Source organism: Macrobrachium rosenbergii, chromosome 21 (genome assembly GCF_040412425.1).
Source record: "Macrobrachium rosenbergii isolate ZJJX-2024 chromosome 21, ASM4041242v1, whole genome shotgun sequence".
NCBI classification, from domain to species: Eukaryota; Metazoa; Arthropoda; class Malacostraca; order Decapoda; family Palaemonidae; genus Macrobrachium; species Macrobrachium rosenbergii.
Window position 1 is genome coordinate 49067753 of NC_089761.1, and position 19323 is coordinate 49087075.

General features: G+C 40.9%; 1 protein-coding gene across 5 annotated transcripts in view; it reads right to left on the reverse strand.

Annotated features, from left to right (window-relative positions):
* Positions 1-19323, reverse strand: part of Nup358 (Nucleoporin 358kD) — a 138835-nt gene that overhangs the window by 87411 nt on the left and 32101 nt on the right. For all 5 annotated transcript variants that reach the window (XM_067123801.1, XM_067123798.1, XM_067123799.1 and 2 more), the window contains exons 14-19: positions 17357-17611; positions 16830-16895; positions 16092-16152; positions 8909-9047; positions 8215-8368; positions 7810-7981 (exon numbers count right to left, since the gene is read on the reverse strand). In XM_067123801.1, coding sequence (XP_066979902.1) covers positions 7810-7981; positions 8215-8368; positions 8909-9047; positions 16092-16152; positions 16830-16895; positions 17357-17611 — 847 coding nt within the window. The remainder of the gene's footprint in view (positions 1-7809; positions 7982-8214; positions 8369-8908; positions 9048-16091; positions 16153-16829; positions 16896-17356; positions 17612-19323) is intronic.

Consider the following 19323-nt stretch of genomic DNA (forward strand, 5'->3'; position numbering starts at 1 on the left):
TCAAAGGTCTTCTTAACATTTCTTTCAACATCTATCACAGTTAAATGGCATTTTTGATGGTTGCCCAGCTTGACGATTCTCCATATTTTTATAGCTCACCCAACCTCTTCAATGTTCACTTCTCTATTGGTTCCCCTGGTCATTTCACCATCCCAAAGTTACTATTCATTCTCTTCCATTTATTAGGCTTTCAAAATATAAACTATCTGCACTGTTCCAATAGTTTCTTTCACTAAATCTTTAATTTCTCTATTTTCAACTTTAAATTAAATGCCTTTCAAGTATTTAGGTATTGTCCTCCATTCTGCACTTCCAAACATTTTCTTTCTTCCCTTTACAAGGTAGATTCTTATCTTATTCACTCCAAGTATTCATTCCTCTAATGTTCTAAACTAATGCCACCCACGGTCCCTCACCTCTTCTCCCTGTAGACAAACTCCCACTATTCTCTACCTTACTAGTTTTCTCCCAAACCTGGAGAGAGATCTTCATTTCTTCAACTGGTTTCTGTACATCATCATTTCCCTACATTTCTCTGTCTTTTTTTTACTAATGTTACATTAAACACTTCTTTCATTTGCTTGCCAAACTTCATTTTCTTTATTGACTCCACTTGTCTTATTCATTCTTTTGATACACGCATTCATCTCCTCCTTTCCTTCATTATGCGCTACAGTATCTTAAACAACACAACGGAGATGATGCAACCTCCATAGCCTTCTCAGAATGAAAGTTTTACCCAACAGGACTAGCACCATATATCTATCACAAAAATGCTATCACGCAAGTACTTTCCTTTGTCTTGTGCACTGCATACTTTCTCCCTGGTTTCCCATTTGGTCCAGTCTTTGCCTACGCTCTGGGTGATTTTCTGGGCCCTCCCACTGGCTGCCGATTTTTTTCCCCGAACACCTAATTCGTAAGTTGGGAGCTCAAATCCAATGCCGCCAGGTTTGCTGTCACCATCAATTTTTTTTTTTTTTTTTAAAAAAACCCTTACTTTTAGTGCCCCTTTTAATTTGTCCCATGTTGCCCAAACAAAAATTCTCCAAAGACAAGCTACTTGCAGTAGAAAAGTAATGTTATGAGTAAGTATCAGATCCATCAGTTCCCAGCAGCATTTACCCAGCTCATTCTTCCTTTTGATATTAAGAATGTGGAGCACAGTGGGGTAAATGTTCTCAGTTACATTATGAAAAATTTTTTCTATTCAAAACTTAATTTAGTAACAAGCTTAGTAACCAAATCTCAATTTTGGTGTGGAGGAAGAGTTGCCGAGACCATAAGCTATAACAAACGAAAACAGTCATCTTGGTACTTAAGATGACAGGCACTACTAACACTGATAAGACATAAAAAACTTGCCTGTGTGTAAATGACCTAGTAATATGTTTGCTTCTACATCAAACCTATACATACAGTGCTGATCCTGAAGAGGGGCATGTACACACCAATTCAACATATTCACGGACAATATGAAGCTTTACCATCATGTTCAACATACAAGCAGACCATCCACAGAAGTCTTCAGTCATACAGAATGACATGATGAGGAAATAGGAATGTGGAGAGGAGTTAGTTAGGTCTAACTGCCAAAAATACCTCAAGAAACATGCAATATGTCCCACTTCTACAACATGGCCTAACTATGTATCCAACCACCTCTGACTTGCCTTACTTAGAAAATTTGCAAATGTCATTTAGTACCCCTAACAAACTTGCCAAAAAAATGGCATTAAAAATTAAAGTTTATAAAATCAAATTATCTTAGAAACTTGCTTCTTAGTATGACCCACAGACAGAGAAAAACATGAAGAGCTTTGAGTCCTCATGCCAGCGGCATACCAATAAAACCAAAGGGTAAGCCTAAACCAAGTGAAGGCACTTTTCACTGCTATTTGCATGCCCAAAAGTGTCAGTAAGGGAATGGGAGCAGTAGAATGTCTCCTTTTCCTGAAATTTTGGTCTTCAAGAAGTCAACAGCAAAGATATACATACAGACTTCTGCTCTTAACTGCTAACATTAAAAAAACTTTTAGAGCTTAATAAATTTTCTTAAGGATACTAATATCATCCTGAGGGGAAGGGGAAGGTTAGCCCTAAGCGTAATATGATAGGGAAATTTCGCTCCACTAGATCTTAGAAAGACTTCCTAAACAGAGAGATCTAATTTGGAACATTCTTTAAAGGGATTCCTTGTTCGAAATGTTGGCATAAATGTTTTCCCTCTACATATAACAAAGATCTATACATTGTGCTTCAAGATGAGATATTGTGGCTCCGTAACTTTTTTTGACTGAAACAGAAGACCCTGATGATCCTAAGGGAACTAAAAATATGCTGAGGACCAATGACACGATAATAGCTTCTCTCACTGAACCAATTACATAAGTATTTTTTTTTACATCACTAAATAATCTGGGACTCTAGGAAAAGGTGGACATCCACCTGGCTGGACAAAAACAATTCTCTCCAAGGGCATAACCAGATCATGCAACAACCCAAAAGCTGCTCTCTTCTTTAGATGACACTAGCCAAGTTACTGACCATCATGCAAAGTACAAAATTCAAACACCTGTTCAGCAAACAATCCCTTTTGCCACGGAGATATTTCCTGACTGACTGGTCTACTCAACTGACATACTCTTACCAGCTGGTAATGGCAAGAAATTACCACATACATTTCTAAAATATCTGCATCCATGGCTGACGATAAGGTGGGAGATGAAATAACTGATTACGTTCTCATGACAGGGCATCAATACCTAAAGGAAAAGGGGAAGCCGAAGTCAAATAATCGGCAATTCTACAAAACCACCTCAATCTCCAATCCAGCAGGGAAAACTAGAAGTGGAACATGGGTGTGTCATGTCCTCTGCCAGAATCTTCACTGTTCATCCTGTCCTATATGTCTGCCTGAATGCCAAGAAGGAGGTCAAAGGTTGACAGGAATCCCCACCTTGACTGGCAATTATGATGTTTGGTACACAGCTACTATAGGTAAACCAAAATGTCGTGGCGGGTGAGAGGACGGTTTTCCCGGACTATATCGTTCGCAGTTAAGATCCCTTTGGTCATTTTACCCTTAAGGAAACTGACCTCCTTAAGCCTAAAATCTCAGCGGTAAAGGCGGATTAAGCACACAGAGGGAGTGTTCGCTCTGTATTTATCCCGGATTTTGCTTTCATTTCTTCTAAATGTGACCTTGAGTATCCTTTGCGTGTGTGTGTTTGTGTGCGCATATAGACCGATGCCAAATCAAATATTCCCAATCATGTTGTAATATATGAAGGTAGCATAAGTTATACAACGTAAATATAATTGGTTTCCGATTCATTTTTGCCGATTATTTCCACTTGTATAATTTATGTATATTTATGACGCTCGCTCTCTCTCATATGCATTCAGTAAAAGACACACACACACACACACACATATATATAAAAACAAATGGGAGAGCTTCTGCAAGCTTGGAATTTGCAAATATATATATAGTTAAATTAACACAAAACTAAGTATAAATTAAGTGTGGACGTTCAGTAGGCCTATGGAAATACAGAGGCTTGGAAGAATAGAGAGCTTTTCAGAGGAAAGTCGAGTCAATAGGGATCGCCCAGAAGTATTGGCTCTCAGGAGACAATAACGGACCCACGAATTAAAAGGGGTAACAGATAATGGTAGGACTTTTAATGGTAGGGCATGTGGCATCGTGGGGGACAACGATTTAAATCGGCATGAAGGAACCGATAGGGTATAGTATACACACAAACGTATATAAAGAACAGCTAAAATGCAATATGGACAATAATCAAATGGTTCGAAATTATGGCATTATTTAAAGATCTGTGATTATCCAAAAATCACAGAATAGAAAATCATTAGAACAACCAAAATTTACTCTTTGTTTCTTTAGAAAACAAAGTAGAGTAAATGACAGATCACAGGTAAAGTCACAAACAAGGGATTAACCTCGAGGCTGAGATTGAACAGGATAAATAGACCTGGCAGAACTGTATTCTTTTCTCGACCCCACCCTAGCGATTAGGATTTAACTCGTCATTATAAAACCATAAAAATAGTTTTGTCTCTCATCTCCGTCTATATATGACAGCGATTTGTATATGTGCATTGTCATTCACTCGACTCACCCTGTAAAGAAGGTACTTGCAGACGTGTTCATCCTGCTTCAGACATGGAAAGAGCGGAAAAAACTGAGAAACGTGTTCTTCCTGCTTCAGCCAGGTCAATTGTATATCATGTACACAATTACTTCGCGATGGAAAAGGTAAACAATGGGCCCTTGACTCATGTGACAAGAGTTTACGATCGGGCATGTGAAGCTACCAAAATTCCAAGGAGGAGTATGGAACGAATCATCAGGGAAGGGAGAAATACCGGAAAAGAATATGGAGAACCAACGTTCAATGACCGGAAAAGAAGTCGTCCTTGTACAGTAACCACGCTGGATGATTTTGATAAATGTGTATTGCGACGAATAGTGCTAAGGTTTTATGCAAGACAGGATTTACCTACTATTGCTAAAATCTGGGAAGAAGCCCGATGAGATATTGACTTTAAAGGTTGTAAAGAATCTCTTCGGAAGTTGTTACACGAGCTCGGATTTTATTATGGGTGAGTGAACAGCAGAAAATTTTTATTAGAGAGGAATGATGTTGCAGCTACAAGGACCAAATTTTTACATATTATGAAAAAGGTCCAAGAAAATGAAGATCAACCAATTATTTACCTTGACGAAACTTGGTTGAACCAAAATTATACCGTTGGAAAGTGCTGGACTACCAATGACAGAAAAAAGCAATAGGAGTTAACCCCTACTGGCAAGGGGCCAGGTTGATCATTCTTCATGCTGGCAGTAAGGAAGGCTTCGTCCAAAATGCAGAATTGATTTTTAAGGCGGTAAATGACGGAGATTACCCAGCAACAAATGAATCGCCGTCTTTGAAAATTGGTTCAAATCCCAGCTACTCCCGAACATCCCTCCTTCATCAGTCATCGTCATGGACAATGCCTCGCACCATTCTGTTGCTACTGACAAGCCACCGACGACAGCTGATAAAAAAAAATGCAATAAAAGAATGGCTAATCAAGAAAGGGGCAGATCTGACAGACGACATGCGGAAGTGTGAGTTGCTGCAATTGGTGAAGATTCATTCTGCACGAACAGAAAAAGAATATGTCATTGATAAGCTGGCTCGTGAACATGGCCACAGGGTCGTCAGGCTTCCTCCGTACCACTGCCAATATAACCCCATAGAAATGATTTGGGGGCAGGTCAAAAATTATGTCTCTCAGAGAAATAATTTTAAAATGGCAGATTTAAGACCATTATTGCAAGAAGCCATTCAAAAGGGCACTAAGGAAAACTGGGCTAATGCTATAAAGCATGTGAAAAAACTTCAGATGGAAGATTCTGAAGGAGATGATTATGTGGAGCACTTAATGGAGTCTTTTGTAATTGAATTACGCGCATCTGATGACGACGACGATTGAATGTCTACGGATTTTATTGATTGTAAAATATATAATTTTTATTATTCATTATATGCTTAAACTGCTTTTCTTCTTATATGTATTAAATAAAAAAACTTGATCTTATTATGCAAGTTATCATTACCCTTTTTCAATAAGGCAGAAAAATATACAGATGAAAAATGTATATTACAAAGATATGAAATAACTGCATTAAATGTAAGAATGAATACAATAAAAAGACAACAATTCTTTAAGACATTATGAATTTTAACATTGTTTTAAAATACGTGGTTGCTTCAATGCAATGTCGCACTTACATTTAAGGATGTAAACCATTTGTAATAAGAGGGAAAAAGAAAAAAAAAGAAGTGAAAGTGTGGGTGGAAGAGGATTGGTCTCGCCATCCAGTAGAGAACTTATCCGGCTTTACTATAAGCTGATGAGATTTTTACCTGTGTCTACAAGGGAAAAAGTCCTAAACTTTTAGATTCAAATACGAAGCATTCTGACCAGACCTCTTGTCACCTGCCACGACATTTTGGTTTACCTATACCACCTTCCATGGCTTCTAACATCTCTGAAGATTAAAAGTGCAATAAATCCAATCTAGAATCTTGCCAATGGTGGTCTCACCTTGCCATGGGTCTGAAACATCAACTAGATGGAGTTCATTCAAACAGATTCTAACCCACCGTTTCCAGCACTGCCAATGTATAAGAGTGCCCACCTAAGGTCACTGCAGATTACTAGAGGCCTGTGGTGTCTGACTCAAATGAGGAATTTGAAGAGGATGAAGACACTACCAGTCACACTGGAGACAGACAGATCTGGTCTTATCTCTCGAAGCTGCTGGAATCCCTACTACAAGTGACTTGCATCACTGGAAAAACTCAGGTCTTGAAATGCTGGAATCATTAATAACAAGAGCACAACTCAGATTATAACTAGAGCAAAAATGACTCATACTCATAAAAGCAATTCAAATCTAAAATATGACGGTGGTTTGGGTTGCACATATTGGAACAGATCGAACCCTTAATAGTGGAGCAGCTGAGGTTTTTGGATGAGAATCAACACAAGTCCTTGGAAGTAAAGCAACCAATGTGTTTATTGTTGTAGCTCTGCACATCCTTAGAAATTAAGCAGCTTGTAACCTTATTACAGTAATACCTCAGTACTCGTCATTAATTGGTTCCAGAAGGTACAGCAAGTGCCAAAAACACTTAGTACCAAGCGAATTTTTCCCACAAAGAATAATGTAAAGTTAATTCATTTGTAATACCCCATCCCAGACAATGCCATTTTAAAATGCAATTTGCAACGATGGGCTTGTATTTTACTTTTATCCATAATTGTCAATAAAGAAAAATATAATTAGATTTAACTCAATACTGCATTGTATTAACTTATTTTTACCTTTTGCTTTTTTCACAAATCATATCCCAACCAGTACACTCAATGACCAAGGGTTCAGTGTCTCTACTATACCCCCTTACACATGTGAAATCTTTAGTACTCCAAAATGTGTTTAATATGCTTCACACATTTCAGTTTTTGTTTTGCCTAAACTATTTAGTGATTCCTATCTTCACCACTGAAATGATTTCCAAAAAAGGCCTAACACTGTGACAGCTGGTACACAATCAAGAAATATCCATGTCATTACATAAATCTATTTACAATTTATCAAGATCTTCATGTTTCTTCAACTTCCACTGCCTAGTACCTTTCCTACCTACCTAACTTCCTATTAAATAATCTTCACAGTGAAGAAAAATCCCCATACAAGGGATATTCATGCAAGACTCCTACCATTATATAACCAGGTAATTACTGCGAGCCTCACAAGTACAGGTAGTCCAGCTAGTTAAAGGATAAATATTAATTGTATTTTCCTCTTTACATGAATATAAATAAAACCAGTTTGCAAATTTAACAAGAAAATATTCACATTCAAAAAAATGAGGTTGTGCCAATAAAAAAACTGAGTGGACAAAATAACCATCATGCATGATGACCACCAAAACAAACCAGTCACTTGATGATATTACCTCCCAATTAAGTGCTAAACAATAATCTCTTTCAGATCTTAAATGAATGACTTCACCATAACAATAAAACTAAAAAGTACATAAAAAACTGCTTGCAAACGACAAAGAGTTCACGAAAGTACCTGTAAGTGATGTGTATTCTATTTCAGGGTAATGGTTGGCAATAGAGAAAAGCAATCCACCTATCTTCCCAAGCACAATTACAGATGCAAAAAAAAAAAAAAAGAAAAAAAAAAAAAGTGCAGGAAATAAAAACCTCTCTTACCTGGGGTAGATCCTGGAGGAGGAGTTAGTGCAGTGCAAGTAATTGGCATAGCAATCTGATAGTTGTGAGCAGGAGCACTTGTAGTTTCCACAGTACCAGAGATATTCTTGGTGCTTGATGTGGTTGTTGCCATGGTCCAGCTAAGACTACTGAAGTTTGTATGGGATATACCCTATAGAAAAAAACTTGTTAAAAACCAACATCTATGAATGTACTTGTAGGAAAAACAGCAATTGACAATACAAAACCTATGGACAATTTAAAAATGCAAAATCATCAAAACATATAAAAACTGGAGCCTGATACAGAAACAAGGTCACTTCAGATTACTTTAAAGTGAACATGATAAACTACATAAATTTAAAGTACATAAGTATTATTGACAACATATACTTGACAACATACCTGAGCAAGGGAAAGGCCAGCAGTAGCTGGTGAAGATGGCACCGGATCCTTAGACACAATGGTGGCTGGGGAGCTGGGAGTAGGGGTTACAATTGCAGCGCTAGCTTGTGCTATAGTGGATACTCCTGGGGCTTGACCAACACTGGTAGTTATACTGAGAGATAAAAATGTACTGTGAAATCACATCCACATATATATATTCATCTTCTAAAACCTCTCTCTGCTAAATAAATATTTCTATCCATATAGCAAGTAAATGAGGTAGCTTTGGCAGAAGAATAATTTTGTAACTAACAACATACACCAGTTATTTGCCATGTTTGTAGTTCTTCGCAGTTCTTCCCTTTAAATTATAACTCCTAGTGTTATTAATAAAAGCTCCCAAAGTTGTCATGGCTGCATGTGGCAGGAAAGATTAAATTACCAGAACACACTTTCATCCAACTCATAGTCCAAGTCAATCTACAAGCATTCTTACATAATGATAATTTTTACTGCTTTGCTATTTCTTGTTCAAATGTGTACCTAATGAGACTTCCCGATTATTTTAATAAATGGAATACTGTATTGTTATAACAATGCACCTCCATTTCCTTTATATATATTGCCTTTTTTTTTTTGAAAATGTGTTTTTCCTATCTTCATCCCTACTACTTATGTCTATATCAACATCATGAAGGATGTAGCAACAAACCTGTATGACTGCTCTGCTAGAGTTGATGGTGGTGAGAAAGGTGGGAATCTCAAGAACCCTGGTGAAGGTCTGTAATACGGTACTTGTTGGTCATAGTAATTGACATAATAGTTGTTCAACCCAGGAGGGACAACTGCAGCTGAAAGAAAAATATTCCAGATAGGAAACTTTCTACCAAAAAAACAGAATATGAAATGTGACTTTTCACTTATGAGTGCTTGTCAAAATGACAAATTTTTAATGAAGTTGTATTTTCCATAGCTAACAAACCTGAGGTCTTAGCATTGGGATAAATCTTCTGGTGCCAGCTGGAAACCGATTAAAAAACAATCAAAATCGTATATGCAAGGAATCTGTGGCATCTGGCATCTAATACGCAGATGAGGTGGTAGTGGGTCAGAGACCTAGTTGGAACCTCGTGACACATCAGGCTTTCTTCCAACCCAGGATAAGACATAAGAGGCGGGCAGCCTAGGTTAAGACCTAACGTTTGTTAGCTATGAAACATACAAATTAAAAATTTGTCATTTATTCATATGCAGAACAAACCTTCAGTCTTAACATTACGATACGCTTACACTTGGAGGGAGGTATGAGAATCCTGAACTGACTGGAGGTTCAGCACACCTAATCAACCTTCCTAGAAATTAGGGTTCTAAGGAAGGAGACCTAAGCTTCTGAGTTGTTAGATAAGAGGGGTATCTAGCACCCAGGTTGCTGGGCTAAAATACAATGCAGACTGTTAGATTCATTCATATATAGAAGTCAAAGAGAACTATATCTGTTCAAGCAACGAACACTGTCAGCCACACGTAACAGGTTTTTATCACTTCTCACTCTCCTTCCTGGAGAGAGAAGTAAAGGCTACTGAGAAGCATATTTGTATGTTGTATGGAACATCTAAATGCTGTAACAGTTTGGCTGCAACACTCACCTGTATCAAGCCAGTTCCAGCGTGTGATGTGTTATTCTTCAAAACAGCCCATAGGTAAAGAAGGGGAAAAAGGGAAAGAAAAGAGACCAGTGATCTCAATCATTCTCTTCCACACTATCATCTTAGGCAAGATACAAACGGTCCTGGCAGGGGCACTGGATGAGCTACACAACCTGTTGAGCAGCCACCACTGAACCCAAGGAAAAAATGTCCAAGGACCTGTGGGCAACGTCCTTCAGGTAGAAGGAAGTGAAAGTGGTCTGACGAAGCCAAGAACCAGCATTCTTAAATGCCGGAGAGGAGCCTATTCCTCTGATGTCATGTGCTTTAGCAAGTACAGTATTGGAGACAGAACTTGAAGATGAGGTATAGGCTTGTCTAATAACTTCATGTAGCCAAAACGAAATGGTATTCTTGAACACATCTTTCTTGGTTCGGACTGTGCTAATGAAAAGTCTACAGCACCCAAGTCTTAGGTGACGAGTCCTTTTCAGGTAACAACGCAGTGCTCTGACGGGGCAAAGCAGTAACTCCTGAGGATTGCTGTCAACAAAATTCTGAGGGGAAGGAATGGAGAGTGAGGCAAATCTGTCATCTTGAACCAAGAGATTTTGAGTCTTAGCCACAAATTCTGGGGCAAATTCGAAAGCAACCAACCCCCAACCCATGGTGTGTTTGACATCATAATGCAGACCATGGAGCTCACCAACTCTCTTCGAAGAAGTTAAGACCAGGAGGAAGATATTTCAAAGTCAAACCCGTCTGAATATTGACTCAGTGGCTCAAACAGAGCTCGAGTGAGACTACCCAGTATCAGAGTTAGGTCCCACGTAGGAAGCTTGAGTTCCCTAGGAGAACAAGATTGCTCAAAGTTCTTGAACAGCATAGAGATTTTCCAAGATGAAGAGATGTCCACATCTTTCAGACGGAAAACTAATCCTGAAGCAGCCCTGTAGCCCTTAATAGCAGAAACAGAAGGCCTTTCTCTGTCCTAACATAAATTAGGAAGTCTTAGTGGAGAGAAACCCCGTTGACAACACCAATTACAGTAGACAACCCACTTGCCCTGGTAACGGCTGACGAAGATCTCCTGAGGTAGCCAGACATCTAACTTGCTGCTCTGCCATAAAAGCTCCCGCTCATAAGAGATACTGGATAACCTTCAGCCGTGAAGAGACAGGGACCCTACCAATTGGTGGTACCTGTTTCCATGAGATTGGTGCTGCTGAAAGCAGAGACAGAAGGTACAGGAATCACTCTGCTTGAGGTCACAAAGGACCTACTAGGGTCACCCTGAGATTCTTGGAACTCATCACTCTGTTCTGGACATGACAGATCAGGCAGAAAGGAGGGAAGGCGTAAAATTCCAGGTTGTCCCAAGGATGTTGAAGAGTGTCCTCCACCACAGGGAACAGATCTGGGACCACCGAACAATAAACCTCTAGCTTTTGGTTGAACCATGTGGCAAAGAGGTCTAACGTAGGTCTCCCCCATAGATGAAACAGCCTGTCCACTACATCCTGATGCAGAGACCACTCCATTCCTACAACTTGTCCCTGATGACTTAGTTTGTCGGCCACTACATTCCTTCTGCCTGGAATGTACCTGGCCATGAGCTCCACCGAGTTGTCGATCGCCCACTGGTGTAATTCAACCGTCAATGAGTAAAGTTGGCGTTATACCAGCCCACCCTGTTTGTTCACATACACTGCCACTGTAGTGTTGTCCGACATCAGAATGACGGAGTGAGCTACCAACCTCTCCTGAAACTCCTGAAGACCCAGGAAGGCAGCCTTCAACTCCACCACACTGATGTGGAGTCGCCTGTCCTGAGGGCTCCACATCCACGAAGTCAGGAGTTCTTCCCGATGAGCACAGATCTGGAGGGGGTGAATGAAGAGGAGTTCTCACAGTCAGGTTCTGGTCATCCAACCACCACAGGAGGTCGCTTCTCACCTCTGCCAACATAGGGACCTGGAGCTGAGGGGAATCTCCTGCTGGGGACCAAAACTCCTTCAGTCTCCACTGCAGGGACCAAATATGTAGACACCCATGAGGGACCAGCTTCTCCAGAGAAGACAAGAGGCCCAGAACTACTTGCCACTGGTGAGCTGGTTGCTCCTCCCTCAAAAGGAAGAAGCGAGCTACTGCTCTGAACCTCTCAATCCTCTGGTCCAACAGGAAAACCCTCGACAAGGTTGTGTCTGTTACCATACAGATATAGAATCCTCTGGCTGGGAAGAAGATTGGACTTCTCCAGATTTATCACGACACCCAGAATGTGACAAAACTGGAGGAAATGGTCCCTGTCCCAAACCATCCTTTCCCGGGAACTTGCTAAGACCAACCAATCATTGAGATATCTCAACAGGCAAATCCCCTGAGCATGAGCCCACGTCGACACTAGGCTAAAGACCCTTGTATAACACTTGCAGCACTGTTGTCAATCCGAAGCAAAGAACCTTGAACTGGAAGACTTGCTCCCCAAGACTGAAGCAGAGGAACTTCCCAGCCAAAGGGTGGATAGGAATCTGAAAGTAGGCGTCCTTCAAGTCTACAGTCAACATGAAGTCGTCTCTTATGGCTGCTAAGACTGTCGAGGCTGTCTCCATTCTGAACCTTGTCTTCCTGACAAAAAGTTTCGTCTCCATTCTGAACCTTGTCTTCCTGACAAAAAGTTTCAGAGTTGAGAGATCTATCACCGGTCTCCAATCGCCAGTGGCCTTTGGTACCAGGAAAATCCGTCTGAAGAACCCTGAAGAAGAACAGACTACTTTTTCCACTGCTCCTTTGTCAATTATCTTCTTCACTTCCTCCTGGAGAGCTAAGTGCTTCGGAGAGTTCTGGGTTTTTAAGTCAGGTGTAGGAGAGGACGACTGGAGAGAGCAGGAGGGGAGTTGAATGGAAGTAGATATCCTACCTGAAGGACATCCACTACCCACCATTCCGCTCCTTGCAACTGCCACATGGCCCAGTGGCTCGCCAGGCACCTCCCCACCAGTGGGGAGTGGAGCCCAATCTACCGATGTCCTCCCCTGTCCCTGCCCTTACTCCCCCTCCCTGGTTTTGAAGGGAGAGATCGAAAGGGACGCTGCTGAGGCTGCTTCCTTGATGATGGAGTTGGTTGGGTAACTTAGCTGAAGTCGAAGGCATTGAAGGTTTCCTTGGAGGGAACTGCCTAACCTGTCTTGGAGCTGAAGGACGAGACTGAGACGAAGACTTAGCCACTCCCTGTTGGACAAGTCGATCATTAGTGTCGGCTCGACGTCTGATGATAGCAGCTTGCAGTTGTTCCTCAGGCAGAAGCTGTGATCCTAGGAGATTTCCATTCCATAAAGATAGTAGAGAGTCCGCATCGACTGATCTAGATACTTTAGAAAGGGCTGCATCCCTTCTCATCAGTAAGAAGTCAGCCCACAATTTAGAGTTCAATTGGCCTACGTTATGATATGGCCTTAGCACCAGATTGAAGTAACCTGATGAATGACGGACTTTCGAACAAATCTCTCGCAGAACAGGAAGAAAAAATCCTAGCAACCACTGTAGACCATAAATCCAACCATGAGACAGTCTGAAAGGCAGAAGAGGCAGTAGACTCCATGGTAGATGCTTCTTGAAAGGTTAAAGAAGGACCGTCAGTCCTACCTGATCTAGCATTAGCCCAGGCTTCAAACGAATGACATCGGAGTTGAGCTGTCTACCCAACAGAGGTACAAGACTTGCTGAGTAATACTTCCTATGATGAATCAGAGGAGGGGGAAGAAGCTTGAAGGATCTACTGGAACGCAGAGAATTATCCCGTCCCAAAACCAAAGAATTCACATCTAGCATGTCTGGAACACGGTAACTCAAAAGAAGTCCTTACAACCTCCTTTGAACCAAGCAAGGTTTCTATGCCCGTAGGAGTCATAGGAGCATGAGTCCCAGACTTCTCAGCGAGATTGTTGAACTCACAAATGAGATCAACCACCTCCCTGTAAGAAGCTAGAAACTTCTGACTTTCCCCCTCATCTACTTCATGCAGAGGCAGCTGACATCCTGAGGTACATGGAAGAGAGGGATCCTGAACACCAGAAGGACATGGGCCATCCCTTGCCATCGATGAGCCACATCCACAAATGTGGGAAGACAGACATGCATCGGCTCTCAGCTCCAACAAGTCAGGTACGCAAACGGGCTAAGACACACAACACAGATGATACCTTCCAGGAGAACAAGACACCGATGCACGAACATTAGGACGTGACAAGTTACATCCAAGGATTTGGGAAGACAAACGATGTACGAGGGTCCTTCTAGGCGAGTGAGACATGGAACGCCTCGGCCTCTTGGAAGCCAGGAAACCACAGTCATAATCAGAAAGGAAACCTTAAACCTTGAAGGGCAACGTCTTGTAGGCCTTGGAATAATTGGGCTTCTAATAAGGGAATCCACCACCTTCAAAATCCTTAATCGGAGTCTTATTATCTTTCCGCTGAACCTGTACGGAATGAGGAGGGGAAGAACGAAAGACCGACGCAGACTTCTGAGGGGTTGCAGTGCAGTGAACATTATCAACAGGAACCTGGTCACGAATATGTCAGTGTATGTGAATTGGAGACACACATCCATGGGAAGAAGCTGACAAAACAGTCTTTGGCTTCTCAGACGACAGAGTGAGAAACTTTTCTCAATCCTCCAATGTCTCACACGAGTATGAAGAGGGGGAGATGAAGATGACGATGAAGATGGAAGCCTATGCCTTTTCTTGACAGAAGGACCACTGTACTTCTCCCAAAAATCAGAGTCCAGTCTGTCCACCACAGTCTGTATAAAAGAGTCCGAAGGACTGACAACCAGTAGCTGGTTGTGACATCATGGGAGCAGTTGGAGGAAATGACATCATGAATAACGTCGTCACGGAGAGAGAGAGGACGTACTGTAGGTAGTGAAGTCACAGGAGCACGAGCCTGACCCAGAGTCGACAGAATTGCTACAGGTATAGCCGACCCAGGATGATGCGCAGTCAGTACAGAAGGCACCCCGCTAGGTGGCATCACACGAGAACCAAAGAAGTGGAGGCCGGGAGGAGGGGGTACTTCTGTGGGGGCCAACACTGGTAAGTGTGAAGAAACGAAATGCGACAACTGGTCATCCAGAGAAGGAACCCCCAGTAGGCCTACGGAAGCCCAAATACACGACATCTGAAGCTAAAGAACAAGATGGCGCTGCCTCCTCCCTCCCTGAAGGAGAAACATCCTCCCGCCCCCCAACAGAGACGGGTTCAGCATGGTACATAAAATCACCTTGACCAACTCCTGATGTTTCCAAAGACAAATCAATGGAAGAAAAGGAAGGGGAAAAGGCATCAACGGATGATGAAGCAGATGGAATACGTCTACTGCACAACTCGCTGGGTGAGTGGGTTCCATTCTCAGCTACCACTCTGTTGGTCGCGAGTTCGAATCTCCGACCGGCCAGTGAAGAACAAGAGGAATTTGTTTCTGGTGATAGAAATTCATTTCTCGCTATAATGTGGTTCGGATTCCAAAATAAGCTGTAGGTCCCGTTGCTAGGTAACCAATTGGTTCTTAGCCACGTAAAAATAAATCCAATCCTTCGGGCCAGCCCTAGGAGAGCTGTTAATCAGCTCAGTGGTCTGGTTAAACTAAGATATACTTTTGCACAACAGGCCAAGAACAACATTCCAGGCACAGAATGGTAATATTACAATAATTAGAATGACACCTACTGCAAGTAGGATGGGGTCTATCTCAGAAGCAGCCAGAAAGTGGGAGCAAGGAAATCCTGGAACGCAGGGACACAAGCATTGTTGCTCATGAGGCTTCTCAAGCCAATTAGTGGACAACATGACAGCACCACGACACACACACACAGCCACCCAAACACACAACACAACCAGAAGGTATCACAGGCTTAGGACAAAAACCGGCTTGGGGAAAGGAGAGGAAAAGCGAACATCCACTCTCCAAGGCAGCTGAAGAAAGCCTGATGCGTCACTAGATTCCAGCTAGGTCTCTGACCCGCTACCACCTCATCTGGGTATTAGATGCCAGATGCCATAGATTCCTTGCATATACGATTGTTTTTTAACCAGTTTCCCACTGGCGTCAGAATATTTATCCTAACATTAAGACCGAAGGTTTGTTCCGCATATGAACAAACAATAGTTGGCACTACAGATGGCTGGCAGCAATATAATATTCTACGTGCAATGGTATCTCTTAACAAGAAAATAAAACAACTTACCCGCAGCTGGAAGCTCAACAGGAACCTGTTCCTCTAATTTGGCATCTGGTTTCTCCAACAGCTGCATGGAAATAATACAAAATCATTATCTGAGTACTACTGATAGTCTGGGAAATTACTTTTGGTATGGTGCTATTATCAAACATCAGGATTACACTGATCGAGAAGGTGTTTTCAAATAAAATACTGATAGCCTTAGTCTAAGAAAAATCTACAGAGAATATATTTAATTCCTGAAATGTGAAGCTTCTTTAGTTATAATACTGCAACAGATAACTGAAATTACCAATAGTAAATCACCTACGCTACATACATGACAAGGCAGGTGGAATCAATCATCAAACAAATTTCCTGTTAGATTCATTCTTTTCAAGGAGAGAAAGAAAAGCAGTAAGACCCAAATTCGGAAAGCAATACTCCAGTGAACGATTATTCAAGCCCCACATACACCTTCAATAAGGGAAATGAACCAGACTTACAGCATTTAAACATAACACCTATTTGAACAAGATTTAGCAATTGGTACAATCAGAGGTTATTAACATAAAACACTAACGCAGGGAAAATTAAGTTCCTCAATAGATATTTTATAATGATGCATTAGAACGAATGCTATTCATGGTCACAGCTACATTTAAGTTTTATCACCCAATCACTTTCAACAATCAAAAGGCAACCTTTCACAATCACTACCATGCAAACTACATTTGCACTAATGCACAATCAAATATGACTCACCTTCTGCCCTGATTTCATTGCTTTGACAACTTCAGACAAGTCCTCTGCTATAGATAAAACATGAGTCTGCAAAGTAAAAAAATAAAAAAATAAATAAATAAAAAGTAACAAAATGATCAATAATTTAACAAACATCTATGAGAGTTAAAGCCTGAATTTTGGACTTGGTGGGTAATATCTGCTGATATCACTGAAATCAATCATGACTGGTAAAATGGGAACCACCATTTAAAAGTTTAAGGACCTATAATTTCAACTTGGCTTTTCTTTTGTGAAATGCAACCACTGACTTTATTGCCTCGATGGTTAGCTTAACCATACAAGATAGTGATGTTTGAATAACACAATTTGAAAATGTCCAGATTGTTAAATTTACTTTCTACTAGAACAATACATACGAAAATCAGAAGACTGAACCAACAATGATACTGGCTGTGGACATTACCATCAGCTCAAAAAACCTACAGAAACCATAGTCTATAATCTACATACTTCAACATTATTAAAACCTTGAACTTTTCACTTACCTGTAGATTATGAATAGCAGTCAATATTGAATTTAATGCTTCTTGAGAGCAAGTTTTATTCTGCTCCAGCATTTCACGGTACATTGAAGCACTGTGGTTAGACTCTTTGCTTATGGTAGCACAGAGCTTTCTTAATTCTTCATTCTGAGATCTCAAAGCGCTATTCTGTTCTTCCAGATTTCTTAAGCTGTGCTCCTGAACTTCAGTCAATGCCCTCACTTGTGCATCTAAACGTTCTGGGCTTGGACGGGCTTCCTACAAGACAATAACCAAATCACCATTATTATACATAAATCCATAGAATCCTTTTAAATCTGGCTCATAGACTGCACAACTAAAAAGCCAACTCTCCATCTTCACAGTTCAAGCTGCCAAGACAAGATGCATGATCATAAAAATTGAACTTGTTTTGATACCATCTAATTTGATTTAAGAAAGCTTGGCCTGCTGAACTGGCAATGGAACCATCTGGTTCTTCATTACCAAAATGAGAATGGTGTAATGGTACAGTTATAAATTACTTAGTACTAACTTACTTAAAACATAGACAAGGCTAAAAATAAAAAAAATGACATTATGATAAAATAGTTTTATATATACTTACCAAGTAATTATCATAGCTATAGTTTCCTCTTGCTCGGCAGCTCAAATTCTAAAATTCACAGGAAACACTTCAGAAGTTTAGAGCAGGTGACTGGTCCCACCCACTAACAGGAACACATGTACCAGGAACTACTTAGCAGGCAACCTCATTCTGTTTGTGCCATATGTCCATCAGAGGAGAGTAGGGAGGGCTCTGATCATGTAAATAATTACTTGGTAAGCATATATAAAACTTTATTTAATCACAAAAACGTCATTTTTATATAAGTAACTTACCAAGTAATTACATTGCTGATTCCCACATTGACAGGAGGTGGGATACATGGACATATTCTACTCCAAAACATTAAGTCATATAATGAATTTGAAATAGAAAAAGTTGCTAGCATTGAATAATATGCTTGTGGTTCCCTATTAGTTAAGAGGGCCTGCAGTAGAAAACTGCCACTGGTATATGCTCAATTTAACCTGCAGTGGCGTGGCGGTAAAGCCGTGGAGCACCTCTACCTAAGTCGGAGCCTTGCAGCCAAGGAGTGGTCTGATGGCTAGCAAAGCATAATTGGAAGTTTTGCAACGAAAGAGTCAACCGAAGGCTAGCAAAACTTAAAAAAGGGCCCTTGCCCTGGGCACAGTACCACAATAACAAACAATGCTTCAGGTACATTGTACCCTCTGGCTCTCACAAAAATCAGCACCTTATTACAAGGTGAAGAGACAGTAGGAGAAAATCCTATGCTTCCTTCTGCCATTCCAAGCTAGTTACTAATGATTGCAAGGTACTGCAAAAAATCTTAACACTAAACTTGTCAGAAGAGGTGAGAGGCAAATATCGATTATGCTTCCAGTAGGATGATTGCAGGATGGACGTATGGGGTATATGTGCATGAAGGCTAATGAGGTTTTAGTTGTTCTGATGTCTTTAGCTTTCACTTAAAAGCAGGCCCCATGCTCTCCTGAAACTAAGAATGGTCTCATAGACCAAGCCCATACAAGAACAACAATAATGCGTTCTTAAAGGGAGAAAAAGGGTCCTTGTCAGAACACTAAAGATTACAAATAGCCCCTTGTGCTTCCAATCCTGCTCAGGTAATACCTGAAAACTCCAACAGAATAGAGAGCTTCCTACTCTTCCCAGAGCCTTAAAGTTTGCCCAGTCTAGGGGCGTGCTTAACATATATTTATCGCATCCCTTAAGGGTTAAGGCATGGTAATGACTTTGAAACAGAAAGAGAGAGAGAGAGAGAGAGATAGTACATAGAAATCCTTTGACACACTGTGGGCAACAACTGACATATTTGACAGCTTTGCCCTCGCCCCTCTCTTCAAAGGTTTCACAAAAGATTGGGAAATGATAATTGTTTAAA